Here is a 26,145-nt window from a genome sequence, read left to right on the forward strand (position 1 = left end):
TTGCAACTGAGAGGCCGGCAAGTGAGGCGGTGAACGTTGGAGTCTGCAGCAAGCAAGCCTCCCTGCTCGCTTCAGTGCCTGGCTGCCGGCCGCCATCTTGGCTGACAGTTAATTTGCATATACTCACTGATTAGCCAATGAAAAGGGTAGCGGTCGTACGCTAATTACCATGTTTCTCTTTTATTAGTGTAGATAGCCCATCATGTTAGCAACTGGAAATCGAATCTGCAACCTTTCGGTATACGGAACTACACTCCAACTAACTGAGCCACTTGGGCAGGGCCAGATTTGGAATTTTTAAAAAAACGGTATATTTTATTTAAGTGTTTGGTTTGATATTTAATTGGTTTTATTGTTTTATTTCTCTGAGATGAGTCAGTGGATGTTGGAACATGGAGGGAAGTTGGATAATAAACTGCCTATCAATTGCAATGCAGAACTGTGGTGAAGTCTTGTTGTTATATTCTAGCATTCCAGTTCCACTGCAATGACAAACATTAGGTTCTTTCTTTATAAAATACCAGTTTCTCTAAACAGACTAGATGGCATTGGTATTATAGTGTCACTCTTAAAATTTATTATAACAAAATCACTAAAGTAATCCTATCTATATAATAAAGAGCCAGGGTCGTAACAACTGAAGGCTCAACCAGACCGGGTGCCCCGATCCAGCACTGACTGTGTAGGGGGCTGTGGATCAGGCCTGGAGAGAGGCCTGCAGAGAGAGGCAGGGTCTGATCTGTAGCCTCTGTGGCAGCCATTGATCAGAACTTGCCTCTCTTTCTCTCCCAGCCTGGCCAACAGCCACACCTCCATTTCTCTCCAGGCCTCCACTGGGGCTGCTGATCAACCCCGCCTTTCTGATCAGGCCCCATTAATAGGCCCAGAGATGCTGACTGGCATAGAAACTGACCAATCAGAACCAAATTGGCTGACAGAGGAGGACAGTTGGGGGCGAGATCAGGCGTGCAGGGGAGGGCAGTTGGGCGCGAGATCAGGCCGGCAGGGGAGGGCAGTTGGGGGCAACCAGGCTGGCAGGGGAGGGAAGTTGGGGGCGAGATCAGGATGGCAGGGGAGGACAGTTGGGGGCGAGATCAGGCCGGCAAGGAAGGGCAATTAGGGGTGATCAGGCAGGCAGAGGCAGTTGGGGGTGAGATCAGGCCGGCAGGGGAGAGCAGTTGGGAGCTCAATCAGGCTGGCAAGGGAGGGCAGGTAGGGGTGATCAGGCAGGCAGGCAGAGAGGTTAGGGGCGATCAGGCAGGCAGGCAAGAGGGGTTAGGGGCAATTAGGCAGGTGAGTGGTTAGGAGCCAGCAGTCCCAGATTGTGAGAGGGGGGTCCAACCGGTGGTCGGACATCACCTGAGGAGTCCCCGATTGGAGTGGGTGCAGGCTGGGCTGAGGGAATCCTCCCTCCATGCACGAATTTTGTGCACCGAGCCTCTAGTATAATAGACTAATACGCAAATTAGCCGGGACACCGTAACACCATGACCGAAAAGCAGGGACCTGAGGCTGCATGGCGCCTGGCCGGGGCGAGGTACCTCAGACCGTGACCCCTGCCCCATGGGGCTTGATGGTGGACCTCAGGCCATGCCCCCCACCCGGGAGGGCTTGATGGGAGACCTCAGACTGTGCCCCCACCTGGCGGGGCTTGACAGGGGACCTGAGACTGTGCCCCCTACCTGGCACCAGGCTGGGAGACCTGAGGCTGTGCCCCCTGCCCAGCGCCAGGCTGGGGGACCTGACTCTGCACCCCCTGCCCAGAGGGGCTTGATGGGTGGGGCCAGCCGGGTCTGGGTCTCCTGTGTTTTCGAAGCGCGTGCAGGTGGTGGGCGAGGACTTGACTCTAGGTCCCGTGGCGCGCCTCAGACTGTGACAGGAGGGAGATTTTCATATACATTTTACTAATTTTCTTTCATCTCTGACACTTCTATTAAAGAGAAAGGGCAAATAGCAATATTAAAATATTTCCTCTAATTAATTCCCTTTTAATGTGCACGAATTTTGTGCACCGGGCCACTAGTATGATTATAACTTATTTCTCCAGACAAAAAACATCACACTATAATGAGAATTTTGGATTGCAGCCCCAGCTTGGCTAAGGATTTTTTTGGTTTTGTTTATAAAATGGGAAGCATTGTTTTTAGTTGGGTGGTTGTAAAAACTTAGTAAACAGGAGTGGTACATGAAATGCAAAAGCAGAAATTACAAATAAATATAATTAAAATGACTTATGCTAATAAATACGAATAGTAATCCTTTTTATTCAACTCTTACTTGATTTGTATAACAACCCTGCAAGGATGCAGGTCGATTATGATACTTCTATTTTATAGATGAGGAAATTGAAGTGTTTAAACAAAGAGTTTTGTAGATTGTTCAAAGTCAACAGTAAATACTGACTCTGAAGTGTCCATCTGACTCTCCATCTTCTATAGCTTTCAAATTCTTGACAGAAATATGCAAATCTTTATTCCAAAGATTCCTACTTTTCTGGAGGCTCATCTTTAAAATGTGATTTTTTTAAGTCTTATAATTTATCTTTATATACTATTTGAAAGGCATTTACATTATTTCACTTATTTTAATTATTTTAAGAATATTCATGAAATTTCAGTATGTTAATTAACTTTTAGTTATAGTACATTATTAATCATTTAGTAAAATGTAGATATAAATAACAGGCTTTTAAACTACTGACAAATCATTTTATTCTCAAGGTTTGGTGAGAACTACTGATATAGAGAAACCATGTAATATAAAAAATTTTTAACTTGATTTTACTGCCACTAGGGGGTGCCTGGTAATTGAGTCTTATTTTGAATTTACAACATCTTTCTGGAAAACAAAAAAGCCAAGAGCCACAAAATTATGATATGAACACCCTATAATGGAATTATACTTAGAATTATTTTAAAGTAAATTATGTCTTCAGAAACAATTTCAAGTTTTCTGAGAATTGAAGAGCAAATTCTTAAATCATAATCTTTATAACATCTGAAAAGCATTAAAAATATTTTTAATAAATCAGATTTCACAAATTAATTGAAAGGTGAAGCAATATCCCTATGGTACAGCTTTAAATTGTACTATAAATCATAGTAAAATTAGAAAGGGAAAAAACTGTTAATTATGCATGTTTCATATTATTTTAGGAAAGATTCAGTCCATCAAAGATTTATTGATTACCTACTAGATAAAAACAAGTTCTGTCCTCAAGGGGCGTATAACCTATTCATTAAAGGCATTAGGCTTTTTCTTAATTCATCTCATTACAGAAATTTTCCTTAGACATCACTCATTTTTTTATTATGATCTGTCTGCCACTCAGGTTGATTTCTCAGTAAGATCCTCTTTTCTTCATCTGCTCTAAAGGTTGGTGTTCTTGAAAGTTCTGTTTGTAGTAGTCCCTGTTACTGTACCTCCTCCCTGGCATCTAGTGTCAACGCTTCAATTTCCAAACGTGTAAGGTCACTCACAAATCTCTATGTATAAATGCACTAGAGGCCCGATGCATGAAATTTGTGCAAGAGTAGGCCTTCCTTCCCCTGGCTGCTGGCACTGGCTTCCCTCTGGCACCCGGGACCCAGGCTTCCCTCGCAGCCCCAGCTTCATTTGGAAGGTTGTCTGGACTAATTAGCATATTACCCTCTTTATTATTATAGATATGTCCTAGTTGTCAATGGAACTTTTCACTGGTGTGTGTCCCATATGTAATTTAAAGTCATGTCTACAACTTACACACCCCTGAGAAGCCTGTACTACTACCTTGTGTTTTTTTCTCAAATGTATAAGGTGCAAAAACTGCTTTGTGTGTTCCAAATAGGAAGATGATTATTTTTAAAACCATCGAGTTTGGCATGTAAGTAATTAATGACTCTATTGAGGTCATTTTTGGCACAAAGAGAGGATGGGAATAAGATTGTAGTAAATTTTAAGGGATAAGTGAGAAATGAGGAATTGGAGTTACTCTCATTTTTAGAAAGCTTTACTATGAGGGTTAAGAATGATTAGAAATAGGAGAGACAGCAAGTAGGAAAAATTTTAAAAAGTAAAACTGCAAAAGGGCTGGTGGCCAAAAAGGGTATGGAGAATGTCAACCTGAACTGCTATAACAAAATACCATAGACTGGAGAGCTTAAAATACAGACACGTATTTCTCACAATTCTTGAGTATGGAAAGTCCTGCAAGGTTTGATTTCTGGTGAGAGCTCCCTTCCTGGCTCTCTTTCTCACATGGCAGAGAGAGGGCTCTGGCCTCTCTTTTTATCATAAAGACAGAGGTCCCACCCCTCTGTCCTCATTTCACCTTTATTTCCTACTAAAAACTGTCTCAAAATACACTTGGGATTTCAATGTAAAACTTCTGCTCAGTATGCAGTTCAGTTCATAGCAGGGAGATAGAGTCCAGGATTAAGTGTTGAAGTTATCTAGCAGGTTTAGAGACAGTAGGAAAGGTAGAAGAATAGAAGATTGGAGCAAATGGAGAACATTTCTGGGTTCTGGATTTTGAGCTGTTAATAGTAATAGTTGATGACAAAGTGCAAATTATAGATAATAGATAATTTGGAAATAGAAGATAGTAATAGTTATAAGAATAAGGATGCTAAGGAAGTGTGAAGTTATAAGTATATGGTAAGTGGCAGTGATATAACAATTACCATTTATGAAGACAGGCTTTTTGCCAAGCCCTTTATTTATTACTTAACATGATGATTTAATAACATAAATCCTCATGATAAGTAATAAATAGATATTATAGATATTACTATAGGCTCAGTGCACAAAAATTTGTGCACTCGGGGGGGTCCCTCAGCCCGGCCTATGCCCTCTTGCAGTCTGGGACCCCTCGGAGGATGTCCACCTGCTGGCTTAGGCCCACTCCCTGGGGGATTGCCAGAGGGATGTCTGACTTCCAGCTTGGGCCCGATCCCCCAGGGAGCGGGCCTAAGCCAGCAGGTGGTCATCCACCGAGCGGTCCCAGACTGCAAGAGGGCATAGGCTGGGCTGAGGGACCCCCCTGAGTGCACAAATTTTTGTGCACCGAGTCTCTAGTATATATATCTATAAGTTAAGGCAAAAGTATATATAGTCATATACAGTCATTCCCAGTCATTCTGCTGTTAGGGTCAGTTTGCATATTACCCTTTTATTATATAGGATAGAGGCCTGGTGCATGGTGGGGGCCAGCTGGTTTGCCCTGAAGGGTGTTCCGAATCAGGGTAGGGGTCCCGCTGGGGTGCCTGGCCAGCCTAGGTGAGGGGCTGATGGGTGTTTGCAGGCTGGTCACACCCCCTTCAGGGTGGGGGTCCCCACTGGGGTGCCTGGCCAGCCTGGGTAAGGGGCTGATGGCTGTTTGCAGACTGGTAAAGCCCCTCCCAGTGGGGACCCTCACCCCATGGAGGTTTGGCTAGCCTGGGTGTGGGGCTGATGGCTGTTTTCAGGCTGGCCACACCCCCTTTAGGGTGAGGGGTCCCCACTGGGGTGCCTGGCCAGTCTGGGTGAGGGGCTGAGGGCCGTTTTCAGGCTGGCCAAGCCCCGCGACGGAAGCTCCCAGCCTCTCCTTTTTTTCTTTTTTTTTTTTATTCTGGGATTTATTTACCTTCTATAATTGAAACTTTGTTGCTTTGAGTGGAGCTCAGAGCCACCGCGGCAGCTTGGCTTCCTCCATCTTTGGGGCAACCAAACCTCCTGCTCACTCCAGCCTCCGTGGCTCCGGCCACCATCTTGATTGGGTTAATTTGCATATAGCTGCTCTGATTGGCTGGTGGGCGTGGCTTAAGGCGTAGCGAAGGTATGGTCCATTTGCATGTTTGTCTTTTATTAGTGTAGATTACCCACATTTTGCAGATAGGGAAACTTACTTAGGGCCAGTGGTGAGTTGATAAAGAGAGAAAGTGGTTATTGAGAGTTCGTTTAGGTTCATGTTTGAAGAAGGCTACAGATACTTTAGTCTGTACAGTATGTTCACAATAACCATCTTTTTGTTCAATGTTGTGTTATTATAAAGTTTTTGAGTTGCTATAGAAACCTAACTCATGTTTATATCAATTGGCCTAGGGCAAATGTCATTTTATTTAAATATACAGAACAACTTTAAATGAGGACTTATTGTATTAGGAAAACATAAACCTAGGTATAAATGTTATGGCCTGTAAGTACTATAGCCTATAAAGGACTTACATAATCTTGTCTCTGACTTTCTCTCTTATTTCATCTTTTATCACTCTCCCTCTGACTCATAGCTTGCCAGCCACACTGGCCTCCTTGCTCTTCTTTAAACATTCTAAGCTTACTTCCACATCAGGGAATTTGCACTTTGTGCTTTCCCTGCCTAGAATGATCTTCCACCAATTATCAACTTGGCTCATTCCTTTACTCTATTTAGGCCTCTACTCAAATGTCACATCCTCAGAGAGGCTTTTCTTGATCCCCCTGTCTAATCAGTCCATCTGTCATATCCTCTCTCTTTATCTTGCTTTATCACTACAATACATTATATTAGTAATATATTCATTTTCATATTTGTTGTTTGTCTGCCTCATTACAGTGTAAAGCTACAAGAAACCAGGGATTGTTTTTTGTCTACTGTTGTATCCTCAGCAACTAAAAGAGTACCCAAAACATAATAGGTACTTAGAAATATTTGTACAATGAGTACTGTAAAGTGACACACATTCCTAAGGATTTTGCCTGTTACAACAGACCAAAGCTAAAGAGTAAAGTTCAAATGGTGGGATTTCAGGCATCATACAGAACAGAGATTAGGTATTTGGGACCAGAAGATCCTATAAGTATCCCATAAATGTAGTGAGCTAGACGATCTTCACTCCTTGAAATGGCTTAGCTTTTATTTTTGTCCATTGTTCCTTATGGTTTTTCCCATCATAATATGGATAATGGAAGGAGCTGTGGCTTTGAAGTCACACACTGTTCAGTCCTACACTGGTTTTGTGGTCTCAGGCAACACCTTTCCTTTGAGTTTTAGTTTCCCTAGTATTATTTTGTGTATGGCTCTTTCAAACCAGATCCTGAGTGTGAAGAGCAAGAGTATTCTTATTGACCATCTCCCTCAGCTCATGAAAAGGTCATCTATGAAAGAGGCCCTTAATAAACAAACATTTGTTGTAATGAATATGAAACATTTCATGACTAAATGAGGAATGTGATTTTTGGTCCATGCATTTGTATTCCTTCATTGGCTGTTTTGCTAATTTTCAAACTCATTATAAAATGTTATCCAGATAAATGGAGAGTCCATTTATCATGTTATTCACACAGGATGCCAGTTATTCACTCATTTACCAGATACAGATTGAGTACCACTATACAATATGTTAAGCCCTTGTTCTAGGTGCTGGGGATACCATGAGGAACAAAATGACAAGGTGCCAGTTTTCATGGAGTTTAAAATATATGTGTAGATGTGGGTGTGTGATGGGAAGACAGGCAACAAATTATAAACAAGAAAAAAAAAATCAGATGATAAGAAGTGCTTTTCAGAAAACCAAAATAGAGTGGCAGTTGGGTGACTACTCTAGGTTGTAAGGTCTGGAAAGGCCTTTCTGGATATGTACTGTTCAAGCTGAGACATGAATGACTGAGGAGTCATTCAGATGAAGAGTATTTAGGCAAGGGAAATAGCTAGTGCCAAAGCCCAGTTGGAGAAGGTTTAATATTTTGAAATTTAGTATTGCTAATGACCAACTTGCTAGAAAAGGACTGAGTGGAGTGCTTGGCAATAAAAGACAGTCTTTTCAACTTCGCTTTGGTTGCATTCTCCTAAGTGATGAAAATGTCCAGCTCTACTTTAATTATATACATTTTGTTAATTTTTATAGCAAGGTGGTAGAAAATAAAGTTTGCCTTGTGTGTAGTCATCCCTTTTACAAGTAGTAATTGAGTCTTGTTGTTGAACTTTGACTTTTTTTTATACTGGGAGGATGATTCCAGTTAATATTTTAATGGCTTCTATGGGGGTAATGTTGAGCTCTGGTCAGGCAGTCAGTCAGAGGCTATGTGTGGCCTCTGAGTTGCAAAATTGCTTTTAACTATGGCTTTGAACTAGTTGCTATTTGTGATAGGAGGAGTAAATTCAGGGTGCTAATTGGTACTCCGGTAATAGTTGAGTAAACCACTGGTGTGAAAATATACGCCTCTTTTTTGTCCTTGAAAACCATTGGTAGAAAGCAGGTGACAGTAGCCTTGCATTAAGGGTAGGACATTGTATTTTCCTGTGGGTGCTGTGGAAGGAACTGCCGCAGAATCATTGCATGGGCAGGTCACCTCTCTGCTCTGGATGTCAGATGCTACTAGAAAGTAAAGATGCTTTTCTACATTCTTAGGCATCCATGGTGCCACTAATTCTTTTGTTTCCTCTACAGTTCTTATTAGTGGTTTATACACAAAAAATTAGTATCCAGATTGGAAAACAAAACAGCTTTAAAATCAGACTAGCATCCAAAGGAAAATATGGCTTAGACTTGAGTCCTAAGTAGGGTCCTTTACTTTTCACTCCAGATTTAAATCTTAGGACATGGAGAGAATTATGACTGGATCTTTAGAGCCTGATGGACTGATGCAATAGACCTGCCACTAAACCTAGGAAAGACAGCTTAGAGAGTTCATGGCATAAAGAGTGAAAGAGGAAGCTGCTTGTCTCATCCCTGTTTTCTGTGAAACCTAACCTAGTATAATGTGACCTTGTGGATAATTGTAATACTTTTCTCTTTCTGTGGGAGAATCAACTCTAGAATGGGGAAAACGTACTGCAAGTGTTTTCATTAAAAAACTTCGTTGGTGGGGAGAAGCAGCATGGGCAGAAATAGTATTCTCCCTATGAGCAGAGGCAGAGCTTGAAGGAAAGCAAACAAAACATTCTTTTCATGATCCTTGAGGTCCCTTCTAACTCTCTATAGTTGATATGCACTTCACTACATTTATTAAGCATGGCATAATAAGGGAAATACTGAAGTATTCCTCCTCTATCTCGGCTTTTTGTAACCATCCATCTGCTTTGGTACTAAGTATCCATCTGTACTCCTAGTTTTGGTTCTAGCTAAGAAGTGCCACCCTCTGGATGGTATGTGTATTGATACTCATATAAACTTATGTACCTTTTTTCCCCTCATTTTCATCTCTCCCACTCTATTCTGAGGACATTCTAAATGCTCATCTGCCTCTATGACCCCAATGAAGAAAGATAATTGCGAAGTATCATGGAACTGTTGTGGGATTCAGTTAATAGAACTGAGAATGCTTTCAAATAGCTTTCATCCTACTTCTGTTTCCCCAACACCTCATAATCTTTGCATAAACATTAATCCTTGTGATATTTTCCCCTCTTTTGTCTGTATCCTGCTATTTCAGTGTTTGGTCTACTCCCTTAATGCAAGAAGAGTCATGTTCACGACACCTCTGAGTTAGAATGAGAGGAAAGCTGTAGGATATCTTCTTTGGAAGGAGGTAAAGCAATCATTTACTGTAGTCTCATGAGTGGGAGAACTGAGGTGTGGTTCCTAATAGTCTATTAGGCCTTAGTTTCTTCATCCAGAATGGTCAGGATGATAATTTCTACCTCAGAGGGCTTTTGGAGAGGAGCAGTATGGTTAAATAAAATAGCACATGTGAGGATTGGACCTGGCATCATACAGGTACTCAGAGGTTTCTCTTTCCCAGATCACAAAGCTAGTTAATAGATGAGTCAGGACTTGACTCTCATATGGTTCTTAGCTCCAAACAACTCATCACAGTGCATTTGAACATTGCTCTAAACGTCAAAGTCAATAATGGTCCTCAACATAATGTCTCATTTCAACCTATTTCATGTGTAAATTAAACTATGAGCAGTACCAAGTGGGCTTATAGTAGATGCTCAATAAATACTTTAAATGAATGGATGAAGTATTGCAGTTTCTTCAGGAAGAGATGAACAACTTCCAGTGGGGGACTTCTTTGGCTAAGTATTTTTATTTTTGAACTAGAAAAAAGCAATTGGTTTTAATCTCCAAATAACTTCCTGATATATCACTTGAAATGGTTGTTCTCTGAGTGTGTCTTCTTCATGGTGGCTTTTTATTGATTAACTAGAGGCCCAGTGCATGAATTAGTGCACCAGTGGGGTCTCTTGGCTTGGACTGTGGGATCGGGCCAAAACTGGCTCTCTGACATCCCCCGAGGGGTTCCAGATTGTGAGAGGTCACAGGCCAGGTAGAGGGACCCCACCGGTGCACGATCGGGGCCGAGGAGGGACTTGGGAGGTTGGCCAGCCAGGGAGGGACCACAGGAGGGCTCCAGGTCGTGTCCGTCCCATCTTGCTCATTCCCGATCAGCCGGACCCCAGCAGCAAGCTAACCTACCAGTTGGAGCATCTGCCCCCTGGTGGTCAGTGCACGTCATAGCGACTGGTCGACTGGTCAACTGTCTTCCCCCTGGTGGTCAGTGCATGTCATAGTGAGTGGTTGAGCATCCTTAGCATATCATTAGCATATTACGCTTTGATTGGTTGAACAGATGACCAGACACTTAGCATATTAGGCTTTTATTATATAGGATATTTGTGAGATTATAGCAGTGTGTCAGAGAAACTTTAAATAGCCTTTAAATGACAGTTTTTTTTTAAAAAAAAAACTAAGTATATGCAAATAAATGTTCTAAATGGATCAATTAATTTTTCCCCCCAAATGCTCTACAAAACAACTTTCTCCCCCCACAAAGGATATTTATCTATGAAAATGCTTTACCAGTGTTATAATCACTACAATATTTGATAACAATTAGATATATTATTCTTAAAGTAACTCAAGAATAAATTGATTTATTTATAAATTTATGTTATATTTTATTGATTTGTCTATTACATATTTCTCAAGAATAAATTGATATAACCAATGTTCCAAGTGCATTCTTGCTCGCATACTGTTCAACTTAAATTTAATTCTAGTGAGTGTTACTAGATTTTATAAAAGTGAAATTTAAGAATATTGGGTTGGTAGGCTACTGAAAAGTGGCTCATTTTACTTTGCCTAAAGTTATGCATTCTGGATGAAAGATGAAACTTGTCCCCAATTAAAGCATTACTGGAGATCACAACACATCTAATTGGATTGATGTACCAAACCCATTTACAGTATATAGTTTACTGCCTATTGGTAGGTCAGTCACTACTGAGATTAGCTTGTTAACCTCACACTTTGAAAAAGAACTGCAGGTATTCTCTATGGTTGATTTAATGGACACTCAGAAACTTGGTCAGTAATTCATGAAACAAAAATCAATGTATCTACAAATGTAATTTTTTGGGCGTTCTTTGTATTTTGCCTGGATGGATAGAATTATGTTTTGACAGCTTTGCTATAAACTACTTGATGAATCACAATATATCACTATCACCACTAATTACCACATTTTGATTAATCTTAAATACTTTGGTTAATACATTTTGCTGAATCCAATATATCACTGTATTGATAAACAGTAATTACAGACATAAGGACACCTGAACTTTGAAATCATCATGAAAAATGTTATTAAGAATTATGTGAAACCTAATGTTTGTTTATCTGGACATATTTAATTGCCAGCAAAGAAAGCAATTAAAAGTTACTTCGTTAAACGTGATTTTAAGATTGTTACAGAACTTGTGATGATAACATGGTGTCTTGGAGGAAGGATGTTAACAACTGTAGCAGAGTGTTAATTAAGAATGATGTAATCTTCACCTCAGAATTATTAGTATCATATGTTAGTTTAGCTGGACAGTAGCAAAACCTAGTTTCAGTTATGATGAGGGCTCAAGTTGTATTTATAGTGGAAAGATTAACATTTTCTATACTGTTCCTGAGATGACTTAAAAATCCTGAATGAAATACAGTCAAATGTAAACATCATGTCCCGAGCTCATTTACATATGTGCCAGATTTTCAAACTAATTGCTATTTGAACCTAATCTGTCATTGCTGGCTGCATTAGCTACAACAAACATTACATTTACATATTGATTTCTTATTTTGTTTTAGTGTAAATAATCCATAATTATAGTAAATTTGGTCTTTTGTTGACATGACTCCAAGTTTAGAATGGAAATTTAAATTGTTGTGTGTCATGCTTTTTAATGTAAAATATTGATGTATCTGAAAGAATAAAAACGATCATTACAGATCATAAAATATTCCCAATGAAATAAAAGAGAGCATTCTATAAGACCTTTTGGAATGATATAAGTGTAAAGTATTAGTGAAAAATTGAATAGCACATTTCAAATTTATTTACATTTTTATTACAAAAAGTCACAGTAATTTGAAAGAACTTAATTTGTTTTGCTTCAATATCGTCATATTTAAAAAATAAAATCTATCAGAAATTAGCATTTTATTTTACATTGATATTTTTGTTTAAAATATCCAGTGCAAGAAAAAAATATATAGTACATACACAGCAGGAATGAAACAGGAGATTTTGGATTTCTATATTGATTTAACATTTTACTCATCTTAACTACATATACAGCACTAATTTGAAAAATTTAATTTCACTGACAACAACCCATATTGTATCAGTGGGCATATGGTCTTACTAAGTTGCAATGGCAACAAATTCATGGTTTTCATATACATTAATTAAAAGTGTATTGTCTTTTTAAAGTTCAAATATGGGACCCACTTAATTGCAAAATGGTAATTATATGAATATGATTGTTTCCTTTATTTTGGTTTACAATTTTTTATGGAGATGTATTTACATACAATAAATGCACAATTTTCAGCCATCCCACATTTATATGAGTTTTAACAAGAGCGTATTATTTTCTACCAAGGGTTTTAAAGAGAGGGGTTTTAATTTGCGTGTGTATATACAGATGTTTGCAGACAGACAGCCATTTAGAAACCTGTCCTGAACTGATGGCAGTTGTTTACTTGAGTGTTGTGAATACAGAAGCCCTAAAAACCCTTATATTAGTCAATTCAGGCTGCTATAACAAAATACCATTGACTGGTTGGTTTAACAACAGACATTTATTTTTCACAATCCTGGAGGCTGGGAAATACAAGACCAAGGTACCCATAGATTTGCTCCCTAGTGAGAGAACCCTCTCCCTGATTTGCATATGGCTGTGTTCCCACTTGGCAGACAGTGAGAAAAAGCTCTATTCTTTTTTTAAAAAATATATTTTATTGACTTTTTACAGAGAAGGATAGAGAGTTAAAAACATCGATCAGCTGCCTCCTGCACACTCCCTACTGGAGATGTGCCCGCAACCAAGATACATGCCCTTGACCAGAATTGAACCTGCACAGGCTGATGCTCTATCCACTGAGCCAAACAGGTTAGGGCAAAAGCTCTATTCTTTTCTCTTATAAGAACACTAATTCATCATGGTGGGCCCCACCCTCATGATTCCATCTATCTAAACTTAATCACCTTCCAAAGGCCCTAACCCTAAATACCATCACATTGGGGATTACACTTTTAGCATGAATTTGAGGTGGGGCACAAATATTCAGTCCATAATAGTCCTGAAGCCCAAGACTGAATTTGTTGTTTTTCTAGTCTAGTTGTTTACATTTGTATTTTATACAGTGAGTGCTTTCCCTAGAACTGTTACAGTTTTAATAGGAAGGCTATGGTTTAGCCTGGTCAAATCTTCTGCCCACTGAAGACTTTAAGAGGATTCTGGATTCAAGGAATTGTTAGCAAGGAAATCCTTAAATTACTGTTATTATTCTTGATGCAAGACCTACTACTGTTCTACTCTATGAAATGGGCTTGCTTCTTTTTGGCAGTAGGGAAGCCATTTCTCTTCTTAGTCAGAAAAAATGACAGGTATATGCTACATGATGATCAAATGATTGTTTCACTACTGTAATGCAGTTTTGAGTTAACCTTGAAAAAGTAGTACATCCTATGTATTAAAATAGCCACATGCTTTGGTCACTAAAGTATTCTCTCAATGTGAAATAAACTCAATAAGACAGTATAGACTGTTATATTTATTTTCTTAATGTTGCTTTTATCAGTACTGGACATATGGAGGCTAAAAATGCATGGCTTTTTATGTTTGCATGTATAGAAATGTAGCTTCATTTATTTATTATGGCTTTTGTGTTAAAATTTGTCATACATTATTTTCCTCTTATTAAAAAAAACTGAAAGGAAATATAAAATGTATTAAATTAAGCCAGTAAATTAAAATGAATTTGGTATGTATTAGAAGACAGATATTTTACAGATGCCTTCTCTGTTCCGGATAAATGTTCACAGTTAAATGGGAATGAGATCTCCCCAGGCAGAAGTGGACATTCTGCTAATGAAAGAACACTAGAAGCCCAAGACTTGTGAACAGAAAGGGAAACAGAGAAGGGATGTTCTACTGAAGCTATTTCTAGAATTATGTTGGTGGCTTAGATATTAATGTTTAGTTATAATATTGAAAATTTTAAGGGCGTGGATATCTATCTAATCTCCATCTGTTTATCTTTTTAATAATTCTCTCTCTTATATCCTACCTATCCTCTCCCCTCCATTTTTAAAATTAAGGAACTGGCTAGCAGAATTATGAGAAGGTATATATGATAATGTCTAGCACTTTGCCTACTAATTATTAAAAATGTTCACATTTATTGTATTATATGGGGGGTTATGTTTATTTTTGTGGGTTTTTTTTTGTTTGTTTGTTTTGCAAATAGCCACTAACTCAAAGGTTGGGGACAATGTAATGGTCCACATTACATTTTAAGCATTAATTTCAGTCTGATTTGAGAGTAGAACAATGATTAAGTTTGAATGACAAGGTTTGAATGGTAAGTTTGAATGTTTTTGTAGAAACAGAACCATCTCCTTGTTGGTAAATGCAAAAATTTGAACTGAAAGGAAAATCATAATAGAGAATGAAAAATTAAAAACCAGTGCGAATAGATGTTCTATCAAAACATTTACTCCATTGAATTAAAATTCAGACTGCTTTTTAAAAGTTTCTACGTTTGCTTACACATTTTTTTCTTCTCTCTCTAATTGAAGAGAAAACATGCCACTAAAACCCAAACCCATTTCATATTATTTCTCACCTACCTACTTTGGTTGGCAGTCATATTCAGAGCTATTTTAAGGGTAAAAGTTGAAGTGGCATGAATGACTTTGCAATTTGAAGGTAAAAGAGAGCATGCTTGAAGGTGGGTTAGGGTTAGGGCAAACTATCCTAACCAACCATTCATTAGAAGATACTATTAAGGAGAAAAGTGCTCCTAGATGCAGCAACTGAGGACTCAACTCATTCTGCTAAGCAGCAGCTAGAATCAATTTGCCTAGGCAATATTTTAGCAATAAAGTCTGAAAATTATGCAGATCACCACAATAAATTTCTTTTTAAAATATTAAATTTATTGGGGTGACTTTGGTTAATAGGATCATACAGGTTTCAGGTGTGGATTTCTATCTTACAAGATCTGTGTATTGCACTGTACCACTCAAAGTCAGACCATCTTCTGTCACCATATATTAGGTCCTTTTCACTCCCTTCCCCTTCCCTCTGCAACCACTACACTGCTGTTTGTGTCCGCAAGTTTCAATTTTGTATCCCACATATGAGTGAAATCATATGGTTCTTAGCTTTTTCTCCCTGACTCATTTCACTTAGCATACTATTCCATGTTGTCTCCAATGACAGTATTTTGTCTTTTCTTATGTATGGCTGAGTAGTATTCCATTGTGTATATGTACCACATCTTCTTTATGCAGTCCTCTATTGAAAGACATCTTGGTTGTCTCCAGGTCTTGGCCACCATGAATATTGCTGCAATGAACATAGGAGTGCATATATCTTTGCGATTACATGTTTTTTAGTTTTTCGGGTCTATACCCAGGAGAGGGATTGCTGGGGCATATGGTAGCTCTAGTCTTAATTTTTTGAGGAATTAACTCGAAATAGATCAAATACCTAAATATAAGATCTGAAACAATAAATTATATAAAAGAAAGCATCAGAACTAAGCTTATGGACCTTAGTCATAGAGAACATTTTATGGACTTGATTCTAAAGGCAAGGGAAATAAAGGCAAAAATAAATGGATAAATTCTTATAGCCTTCTCCTTTCCCCTTCCCACTCTTCCACCCCCTGGACATCAGGGGTTTGGGGTAGGGGACAGGACTCACGAAACAAAACTTACTCAGTTTACATGCCAGATTCTGTGGGTTTCTTTGTATTTCCATAGCATCTTAGAAAAAGTGGTATTAGAGTTTTTAGCAAACTAACATATATGAATTTTGCAAACTAACATATATGAATTGTAAGTTTGCTTGTCTGCCATCTCTCAATAAACTCAATGGAGACAGAAGTATGATCTTACTGGGTTCCCTCCTCCTGTACCTGGAGGACAGATAATAAGTTAGACATGGGTCACAGCTCCTTATTTTGTGTGCTGTATTAAGTATGTTAACAGAGTGAATGAATGAATATGTGATGTTCTTCCATGTATTTGTCTAAAAAGTGCCACCCATCTCTTTTCCCCAAACAAAACAAAAGTTTTATCCTTTCCAAGTGATAAACTTGAAGGTTCTACTTATCCTTCATATTTTAACATATCTTTCTTCTCTGAAGCTTTCCCCTAACCCAGTGGTTCTCAACCTTCCTAATGCTGCGACCTTTTAATACAGTTCCTCATGTTCTGGTGACCCCCAACCATAAAACTATTTTCGTTGCTACTTCATAACTGTAATTTTGCTACTGTTATGAATCGTAATGTAAATACCTGATATGCAGGATGTATTTTCATTGTTACAAATTGAACATAATTAAAGCATAGTGATTAATCACAAAAACAATATGTAATTATATATGTATTTTCCGATGGTCTTAGGCGACCCCTGTGAAAGCTCTCTAATTGAAGAGAAAACATGCCACTAAAACCCAAACCCATTTCATATTATTTCTCACCTACCTACTTTGGTTGGCAGTCATATTCAGAGCTATTTTAAGGGTAAAAGTTGAAGTGGCATGAATGACTTTGCAATTTGAAGGTAAAAGAGAGCATGCTTGAAGGTGGGTTAGGGTTAGGGCAAACTATCCTAACCAACCATTAATTAGAAGATACTATTAAGGAGAAAAGTGCTCCTAGATGCAGCAACTGAGGACTCAACTCATTCTGCTAAGCAGCAGCTAGAATCAATTTGCCTAGGCAATATTTTAGCAATAAAGTCTGAAAATTATGCAGATCACCACAATAAATTTCTTTTTAAAATATTAAATTTATTGGGGTGACTTTGGTTAATAGGATCATACAGGTTTCAGGTGTGGATTTCTATCTTACAAGATCTGTGTATTGCACTGTACCACTCAAAGTCAAACCATCTTCTGTCACCATATATTAGGTCCTTTTCACTCCCTTCCCCTTCCCTCTGCAACCACTACACTGCTGTTTGTGTCCGCAAGTTTCAATTTTGTATCCCACATATGAGTGAAATCATATGGTTCTTAGCTTTTTCTCCCTGACTCATTTCACTTAGCATACTATTCCATGTTGTCTCCAATGACAGTATTTTGTCTTTTCTTATGTATGGCTGAGTAGTATTCCATTGTGTATATGTACCACATCTTCTTTATGCAGTCCTCTATTGAAAGACATCTTGGTTGTCTCCAGGTCTTGGCCACCATGAATATTGCTGCAATGAACATAGGAGTGCATATATCTTTGCGATTACATGTTTTTTAGTTTTTCGGGTCTATACCCAGGAGAGGGATTGCTGGGGCATATGGTAGCTCTAGTCTTAATTTTTTGAGGAATTAACTCGAAATAGATCAAATACCTAAATATAAGATCTGAAACAATAAATTATATAAAAGAAAGCATCAGAACTAAGCTTATGGACCTTAGTCATAGAGAACATTTTATGGACTTGATTCTAAAGGCAAGGGAAATAAAGGCAAAAATAAATGGATAAATTCTTATAGCCTTCTCCTTTCCCCTTCCCACTCTTCCACCCCCTGGACATCAGGGGTTTGGGGTAGGGGACAGGACTCACGAAACAAAACTTACTCAGTTTACATGCCAGATTCTGTGGGTTTCTTTGTATTTCCATAGCATCTTAGAAAAAGTGGTATTAGAGTTTTTAGCAAACTAACATATATGAATTTTGCAAACTAACATATATGAATTGTAAGTTTGCTTGTCTGCCATCTCTCAATAAACTCAATGGAGACAGAAGTATGATCTTACTGGGTTCCCTCCTCCTGTACCTGGAGGACAGATAATAAGTTAGACATGGGTCACAGCTCCTTATTTTGTGTGCTGTATTAAGTATGTTAACAGAGTGAATGAATGAATATGTGATGTTCTTCCATGTATTTGTCTAAAAAGTGCCACCCATCTCTTTTCCCCAAACAAAACAAAAGTTTTATCCTTTCCAAGTGATAAACTTGAAGGTTCTACTTATCCTTCATATTTTAACATATCTTTCTTCTCTGAAGCTTTCCCCTAACCCAGTGGTTCTCAACCTTCCTAATGCTGCGACCTTTTAATACAGTTCCTCATGTTGTGGTGACCCCCAACCATAAAACTATTTTCGTTGCTACTTCATAACTGTAATTTTGCTACTGTTATGAATCGTAATGTAAATACCTGATATGCAGGATGTATTTTCATTGTTACAAATTGAACATAATTAAAGCATAGTGATTAATCACAAAAACAGTATGTAATTATATATGTGTTTTCCGATGGTTTTAGGCGACCCCTGCGAAAGGGTCATTCAACCCCCCCGAAAGGGGTCGCGACCCACAGGTTGAGAACCGCTGCACCTAACCTGTTTTTCCCTCTCATTGGGACAGAGTGTAGCACTTCCTTCTCAGTTTTCATTGTACTTTTTTTTTCAATTTCTCAGTTGTAGCTATTACATTATGGCTGTTTATGTATTTGTCTATCTTTATAAAATTGTGAAGTTTTTTGTGAATCGGCACTATGTATTATTTGGATTGGTTTTCTTAGCAATTGGAATAATTAATGCAAAGCATTGATTTAATATTTATAAATAAATGAATCAAAATTTTAATTTCCATGGTAGTTTCCTGGAAGGCAAGCTTGCTGTTTGAGACACAAAATTGAGTAAGACTCTTGCCTTCTGGAAACTCACGGTTTATTCATTGTTCAATCAGTATTTATATGTAGTGTGCAAGGCATTATGCTTAGGTGCTAAGGAGATGGTCACAACGATCCTTGCATAAAGAAACTAGTGGGGTATCATGACCTTTGATTCATAGTATTTCATGCTATGTATTGGTGTTTCCTAGGTAATTTTAGTCTGTAATCAACCTGTAAATTCTATAGAAGACAATAGGATGTTCAGATTAACTGTCTAATTCTAATCTTATGTTGCATGTATGTTTATCACATAGTTACAGATTGGCAAAGGAGGAGTGATGAAGACCAGAATGATATAGCACACCCAAATATTTTCCTAATTCCATAAGCCTGGCTTAATTATACTTGAGGCTGGCATTACTGATTATTCATAAATAATGGTGGTAGATTTTTATCTTCAATGCTGATAGTGCTTCTTAGTAGTATTGTCATAAACAAAACCATGACTTATGCTTTTTAATATATGACTAATTCATTAACTCTTCCTGGTTCTAACACATTTCTAATATTTACAACTTTGACATAGAGTTTAATGTTGCCCTGAATTCTCCAGTTTCTGAATTCTATATATTTCTTAGTCCTAAGTGAAAGCACTTAATTTGAAGGAATTTTGACATAGCCACTAAAGTTCTATAGATTTCATTATCTTCTGAATTTGGACTTAAACCATAGTTCCATTCTTATGTAACATCCATGAATATAAACAGTAGCTTCATATGTCTCTTCTTCCAGAGCGAGTATACATTTTAGTAACATATTTGGAATTTGATGTAATTGACAAATTTGGTTCTTTTGGAGAAAATACATATGCATACAATAACATATGATTTGCAAAAAATTCTTATGGATGCAAAATATTTAGAATTGAAGTTTCAAAACACCTTAGTACAGAAGGAGTTAACAGGTTAGCTCCCCTTGGTTGTTCTCAGTATGCTCTTTTGCTTTTAGGAGCTGAAAAGATGATAACATTGGGTCTGGGCATGCCTGTGTGGAGGTTATGGTACTCCTGGGGTTTTTTGCAGCTAGCTGTAAAGCAAGCTAGAACTTGTTCATCTCAGAGTTCCTTGTTTTTCTTTCAACCCTTTCAGTGCCCTGCAGGAGTCATTAAATCAAAACTTCATGCTGATCATCACCCACCGAGAAGTCCAGCGGGAGTATAACCTGAACTTCTCAGGAAGCAGTACCATTCAAGAGGTGAGTTATGTCTCACAGCTAAGGAATAAAGGTAGCTCATTATAACTAATGTTGACCCTGTTAAAGAGGGCTTATCTATTCTGGTTGGAAACTCTCTTTATGTTTCATTATTGGGTTCTTAAATTTAATTAACTGGAGCATCATGATTACTGTAGACATATTAAGTGATTTGACCTAGAAAGACAGTATTGTAAATGGGAGCTCTTGATAATTCTTAAAATAGTCACCTTAAAACTCTGCTTAAAATATTCATTATTATGTAATATATTTCATAGTTTTATAGTAATTATTCAAAATATTAATTTGGAAATTGTTGCCAGCATGCATTTTCGAACATGCATGCATTGCATTTGAAATATATTAATTAAAATGTGTGCCTTGCCTGTTTCCAAAAAGAATTTGAGGAGGCTTTTTTTATGCAGCTCAGTGCCAGTGTTGGGCAGCATTTGAGGAATGCTGATGGAAACTTTCAGTCACTTAACTCAGAATATCTGAGAAGAGTCTTATAGTCAGAATTTTTTTTTCTTCTATATAGCCAACCAGGGCCACTGTTTTAAAAAAGAACCTCCCCCAAGAAAGAAGAGGTATCTTCTTGCCTGTGACCCCACCTACCTAAAAGCCAGTAATTTATATCCATGGGGGGAAAGTGTGTTAGGCTATGACAGGACTTACGTTTAGAAACACTGAAATGATGATTACGTCACATTACCCCTAGTAAGTTGTGAAGACATCAATCATTTTGTCTGCTAATGTTTTTATAAAGAGAATTAATCATATATATTGAATTAACTAAATAAGAAAATTTAGTTTCAAAATAACTCCAGTTTAATCAAGAAAAACAAAGATAATAAGAGGTAAATTTTATTCTGTTGGTTATTTTTTTTTAATTGAAGACTAGTATAATGCGTTATGGATAAATATAAATTGCTTTATTTGTTTTTCTGAATGAAACTTTTATTGCTAAAATGTTACCCTTTTTTCATTTCCAGTTTCTGGAGTTTAAGTGTATTTCTGCTTTTTCCCACAAGAGGGCAGAAAGGACTATTAAACTGATAATCTAAAAATGCCATCCAGTGTTTTCAAATTAGCTTTTCTTATATTAACAAAAAGGAGCATAATGGCCAAATTATTGTTTGATTTATAGATAATTGGCATATTGCAGGGAGGAGACTTAATTTCACCCTTTTAAATTAAACAGGGAGATTTAAAAAGACATAAAATATTCATTAATGTTCGGTGATTATAAAGTAGTGGCATATATTTATTTTGCCTTTATTACTGTTTCGATGGGAAAATACTGCAAATATTTCCGAAATCGAGTTGGCCATACTGACAAGTTGAAATGTTTAAGCAGCATTAATGCAATCTGCTCACACCTGATATCCTATGCAGAATGATTCAAAATGACTACATCAATTATTAAAAGAAATATTTAAAATTCTGTAAATGTACCATTATACGCCACAGTTGGCTGAAACTGTTCTTCATGGCCTGCTATTTAGGTTACCAAATACAAGGACTTGAAAACAGTAAATCTTTTTCATATCATTTTCTAAATGAAAAATGTCCCAGAAATATTTTTGCAAAGACTGATATTCTTATGTATTTCTTGGTAAGAATTTGGTTTCTTCTGTTTCATTTTTCTTTTTCTTCTTTTTAAAAAAAAATTTAAAGTAATACTTTGAAATGCTTCTTGCCAAGAAGAAATAAATCCAGTTGTTTCTAATATCAGTTGCTTTTCTATGTGTAAACCAGGTACACATAGGCTCTTTATTCTTGTACAGTTTAGAAAAATGACATGGATTATTCTCTTTAAGCCTAGGATCACACCCTTTAGGTCTAATCCTAAAACTTCCTCTTTTAACTTGTGGAATACCTGGTGAGGTGGAGTTTCAGAAGGACAAGATGCTATTATGCTACAGCCATGTAACCTACAGTAACACCTAAGTTTTTGTTTTTGTGCATGATTGAAAGTCAGTTTGCTATAATCTTAAAAAGCTTTTCCAGTGTTATTTTATAAATGCTAGAATTTTTGCTATTAATGTGGAAGCTTAATGATGCCATATATCCTAAATTGTAAATTAATTTCTGTCACCAGTTTCAGATATCTCTTTTCAGTGTTTTTAAATAGACTCAAGCATGAATTCTGATCAATATATGAAGAAAAGTTAATTTTAAAAATGATACAGATTTATTTTCCAGTGTTGTAGTATATTATCCTTGTTATAGGAGAAAATAGTATGCCATTTTTTGGTAATTTTAATTTTTGAAAGCCTTGCATTTTTAAAAGAAAGCGTTTGTAATATTTTTCCCTCAAAGGGAAATTTCAATTAAATGAAATAGAGTTGAAAAAGGCACTATGATTTCAACTTTTAGTGAAACAAAATACATTTTAAAAAAGATTGAATTAGAAAAAAGAACTTAAAAGCAGTTAGAATTTCAAACAAACTCTTCAGTGACCATATGTTCATGCAAGTTAATAGTGATAAACTGAGTTGTACAAGTGTTTGTTCATTCTGGTCTGTGGTTTCTTACATGTCTATGTCTTTTGAAAGCTCTAGATTTTAATTTAAGCTAGTTAGATATTGAGGTGTGTTTTTTGTTGTTGTTTTTAAAGCTCTTTACAAATCCTTCCACTTATATTTCCCTCCTACTTGAGGAAAAGGCAGAGATAATATAAAAAGGTCACAATGGAGAGTTACAAGTAGTTATAAAAATAAATATTCTTTCTCTTTTCCATTATGTGAAATAGTTTGTAAAATATCTAATAATAGAATAATAACTTTGTGATAATGTCTTTTTACCTTTTTGGTTTCTACATTACTTATTTGTCACACTTTAAAATAGCGAATTTCCTTGAAAATTTAAACAAGCTTACCTTATCTTAATGGATATTCTACACAGAGAATTTAGCTTTTTAAACAGTTAATTGTACAGACTCTAGTAATTCTGTATAATACTATTAAAGATCTGTGGTTACAAATGCACTTGGGATTGGTTAAATTAAGGAGGGGGGAGATTGATTTGCCTACTGCAAATCCTAAACCCAGGTGTAAAGTCTCTGAAATCAAGCCAACTTTTCTTGGAAAAGAATTCTTTGTTGTCCATCTTACTACTGCAAAGCTTCTAATGGGCAGAATATACACTTTTCTTTGTACATGTTATACACGTTTAAGAAATACAAACATGACCCAGAATAACAGTGATAAGAAACCTAAGTATTTTGGGTGTGGAATCATGAAGTATTTCCTATCTGTTACAGCAAGAAGCATGATGAATAGCTATTAGAATTATTTATATCCTCTTCCAAGTTTCACTTTATCCTAGAATTCCTCACTGTTTTATTAATGTTGATTTAGTTCTTAATAGGAATAAAGGAAAAATTGACAAACTATAAAGATATATCTTTCATGGAATAGTAAAACATTTCACTACTAATACTAGTGATTGTCATATGGGAAGCCAACAATTTGAATTAGCAATAAGAAGATAACTAAGTACATAAATCATACCAGTTCTTAAAAATAATTTTGGCTAAATAATTGTGAAATCATGAAGCTAATTCTGATTCAAAACTTGTGTTGGGTTTTGTGTCTTTTTTTCTGCATGCTACTTTCTCAACTTGCTTGGCTAACATGTATTTCTAACTATTCTTTATTGTTGAAGGTCATTAACAGTAATTAAATATGTAGTTTTTTATAGATTGTACTAATGGGCAATTTTCTAGTTGTGAGTTGACTATAACTTCTTAACTAGCATGCCCTTTCTGTAAATGTTTTAGGTATAGTGGTTTTTGTTTGTTTGTTTTCCAGTTTGGGGGTAGGGTGGGGGATGCTGGCACAGAACTCAAGACCAGGGTAGCTTAGAATGTGCATATGCAAGAGGCTAAATTAAATTGTGTGCTTATTTAATTAAAAGTTTAAGTAGTTTAATTTTATTGCAAGATAAATGGCATAAATAAGCTCAATTTGAATGAACCCATTTTAATTACTATATATCATAGTTTGATTTTTTAAAACTTGAAATCACAAATGACATTTTAGCAAGAATGAAAGAAATGTAATTTCTTAAGCAACTGAGCAATGAATTAAGCCTTTATTCAGCTTTCAGAAAAGGAGATTATGAGTTTCTTTCAAATATGCACGTATATTATTAGTTTCAAGTTATATTTTATAACAGATTTGTTGAAATTATACCGTTTCAACTGAACAAATCAGTAATGACCATTTTATAAATGTTGAGGTTTTCTGTGATTCTTAATAAATTATTCTCTTGGGAAATAAATTTAAGTAATATTTACAATGCAGTCATTTGGAACTGACAAGTCTTTTTCTGCCTCTGAAAGTATTTTAGAGTAATCTCTATTGGAAATTATTTTTAGCCCCTGTAAGTGTTTCTTCACCTTCATTTCAAGAAGATAGAAACAATGAATTTTTATTAGGAATTAAGGACAATGTTTTAGTCCTTTGTTACTTAACATATGTGTATTCTGACATCTACTTGGCTGACCACATTTCATAATCTGTGATTTGTGGGTTGGGAGTTTTAAAATGCCTGGGTTAGGAGAAATTATGTTCAGTTATCAAAAACTAATAAACATAAGACATTTTTATATACAAGAAAAGGCAGAGAGTAAATAATTGCACTGGTGACCAATACTGTAATAATCCTGTTTTACAATATGCACTTGACAGGTTGTAATAGTGCTAATTGAAGAGACTAATTCACACTTGCTTCATTCTATTCAAAGGCAAAATCAGCAGCTTGTTTTGCTTTTGACCAGATGGTCCTCATGAACACCTACTGTGCACTTTAAGTGCTTTACTAGAATTACAAAGGCTGGGGGCTGCGTTCGACTCCAAATGATTTTGAGAAGAGAGAGAGAGAGAGAAGGAGGAGGGAAAAAAAAAACCTGTGCTCAATGGATTTGGTGCAAGTAAATTAATTCTAGTGGGCCCATTACACACTGAGCCCCCTTTTCAAAGCTCTGAGTCTCCTCGCTTGCTCTGTAGCAATGAGAAAGAGAAAGAGAAAGGCAGATTACTGCAAACAGAAATAAAAAAAAGGGGTATGAAAGGGAGAAAAGAGGCCTTGAAGCCTTTCATATCATTTGAGTTTTTCAAGTGCGTTATTTTTGGGGAGGGTGGATATATGAAAAGCCAATTGGAGTTTTTTTTGTTTTAAAGTGCGCTATTTAAGCACCATGAATATAGGCGCAAGAGCAACAGTTGACTGAGTTTACTGTGGTGAAGCTTTGTGTCCAAGGATGAATCAAATTCATTATATTCAACTCTTTGTGTTTTAACATGAATGTAGGGTTAGTTTCACAAGACTGTGTCTGTTTAGGATAATTATAATTTAATATTTTCCTTTCATAAAGTTATCACTGTAGATGTCTAAAATTTTAATCAAAGCAGATTTTGTACATTGACTTTGAAGCACCCTGACAGTTTAAAATTCAAAGGAAAGCTTTTTTAGTTTTCAAAAGAAAAGAAAGACTCATTCTAATGGCAGTGAAGCAGAGATTATTATAACTAATTAGAAGTCACATCTGTTAGCTTTTGGTTTGTGACTTACTTATGTATTTTTTGAGTAAAATATATACTTTTAAAATATATTGATGTTATTGAGTGAACCCAAAGGGATAAAAATGAACTTAAAAGAGAACCATTTATTTTGAGCTAACCATTTAGCAAATCTCTAGGTGATCCCATAAAAATATGTAATATGTTAAATTTCATTAAATGTGAATTAGAATTATGTAATTAATAACCTTAAGTTGGAATACACTTTTAAACAATATTTTTACATTTCTTGTTAGCA

The 26,145-nt window shown here is 36.6% G+C and overlaps 1 protein-coding gene across 6 annotated transcripts in view; it reads left to right on the forward strand.

The window, feature by feature from the left end:
- Nucleotides 1-26,145, forward strand: part of FAF1 (Fas (TNFRSF6) associated factor 1) — a 356,513-nt gene that overhangs the window by 120,082 nt on the left and 210,286 nt on the right. For all 6 annotated transcript variants that reach the window (XM_014544808.1, XM_005872500.2, XM_014544812.1 and 3 more), the window contains one exon: nucleotides 20,217-20,322. In XM_014544808.1, coding sequence (XP_014400294.1) covers nucleotides 20,217-20,322 — 106 coding nt within the window. The remainder of the gene's footprint in view (nucleotides 1-20,216; nucleotides 20,323-26,145) is intronic.

This window comes from Myotis brandtii, unplaced genomic scaffold (genome assembly GCF_000412655.1).
Source record: "Myotis brandtii unplaced genomic scaffold, ASM41265v1 scaffold382, whole genome shotgun sequence".
Taxonomy (NCBI): domain Eukaryota; kingdom Metazoa; phylum Chordata; class Mammalia; order Chiroptera; family Vespertilionidae; genus Myotis; species Myotis brandtii.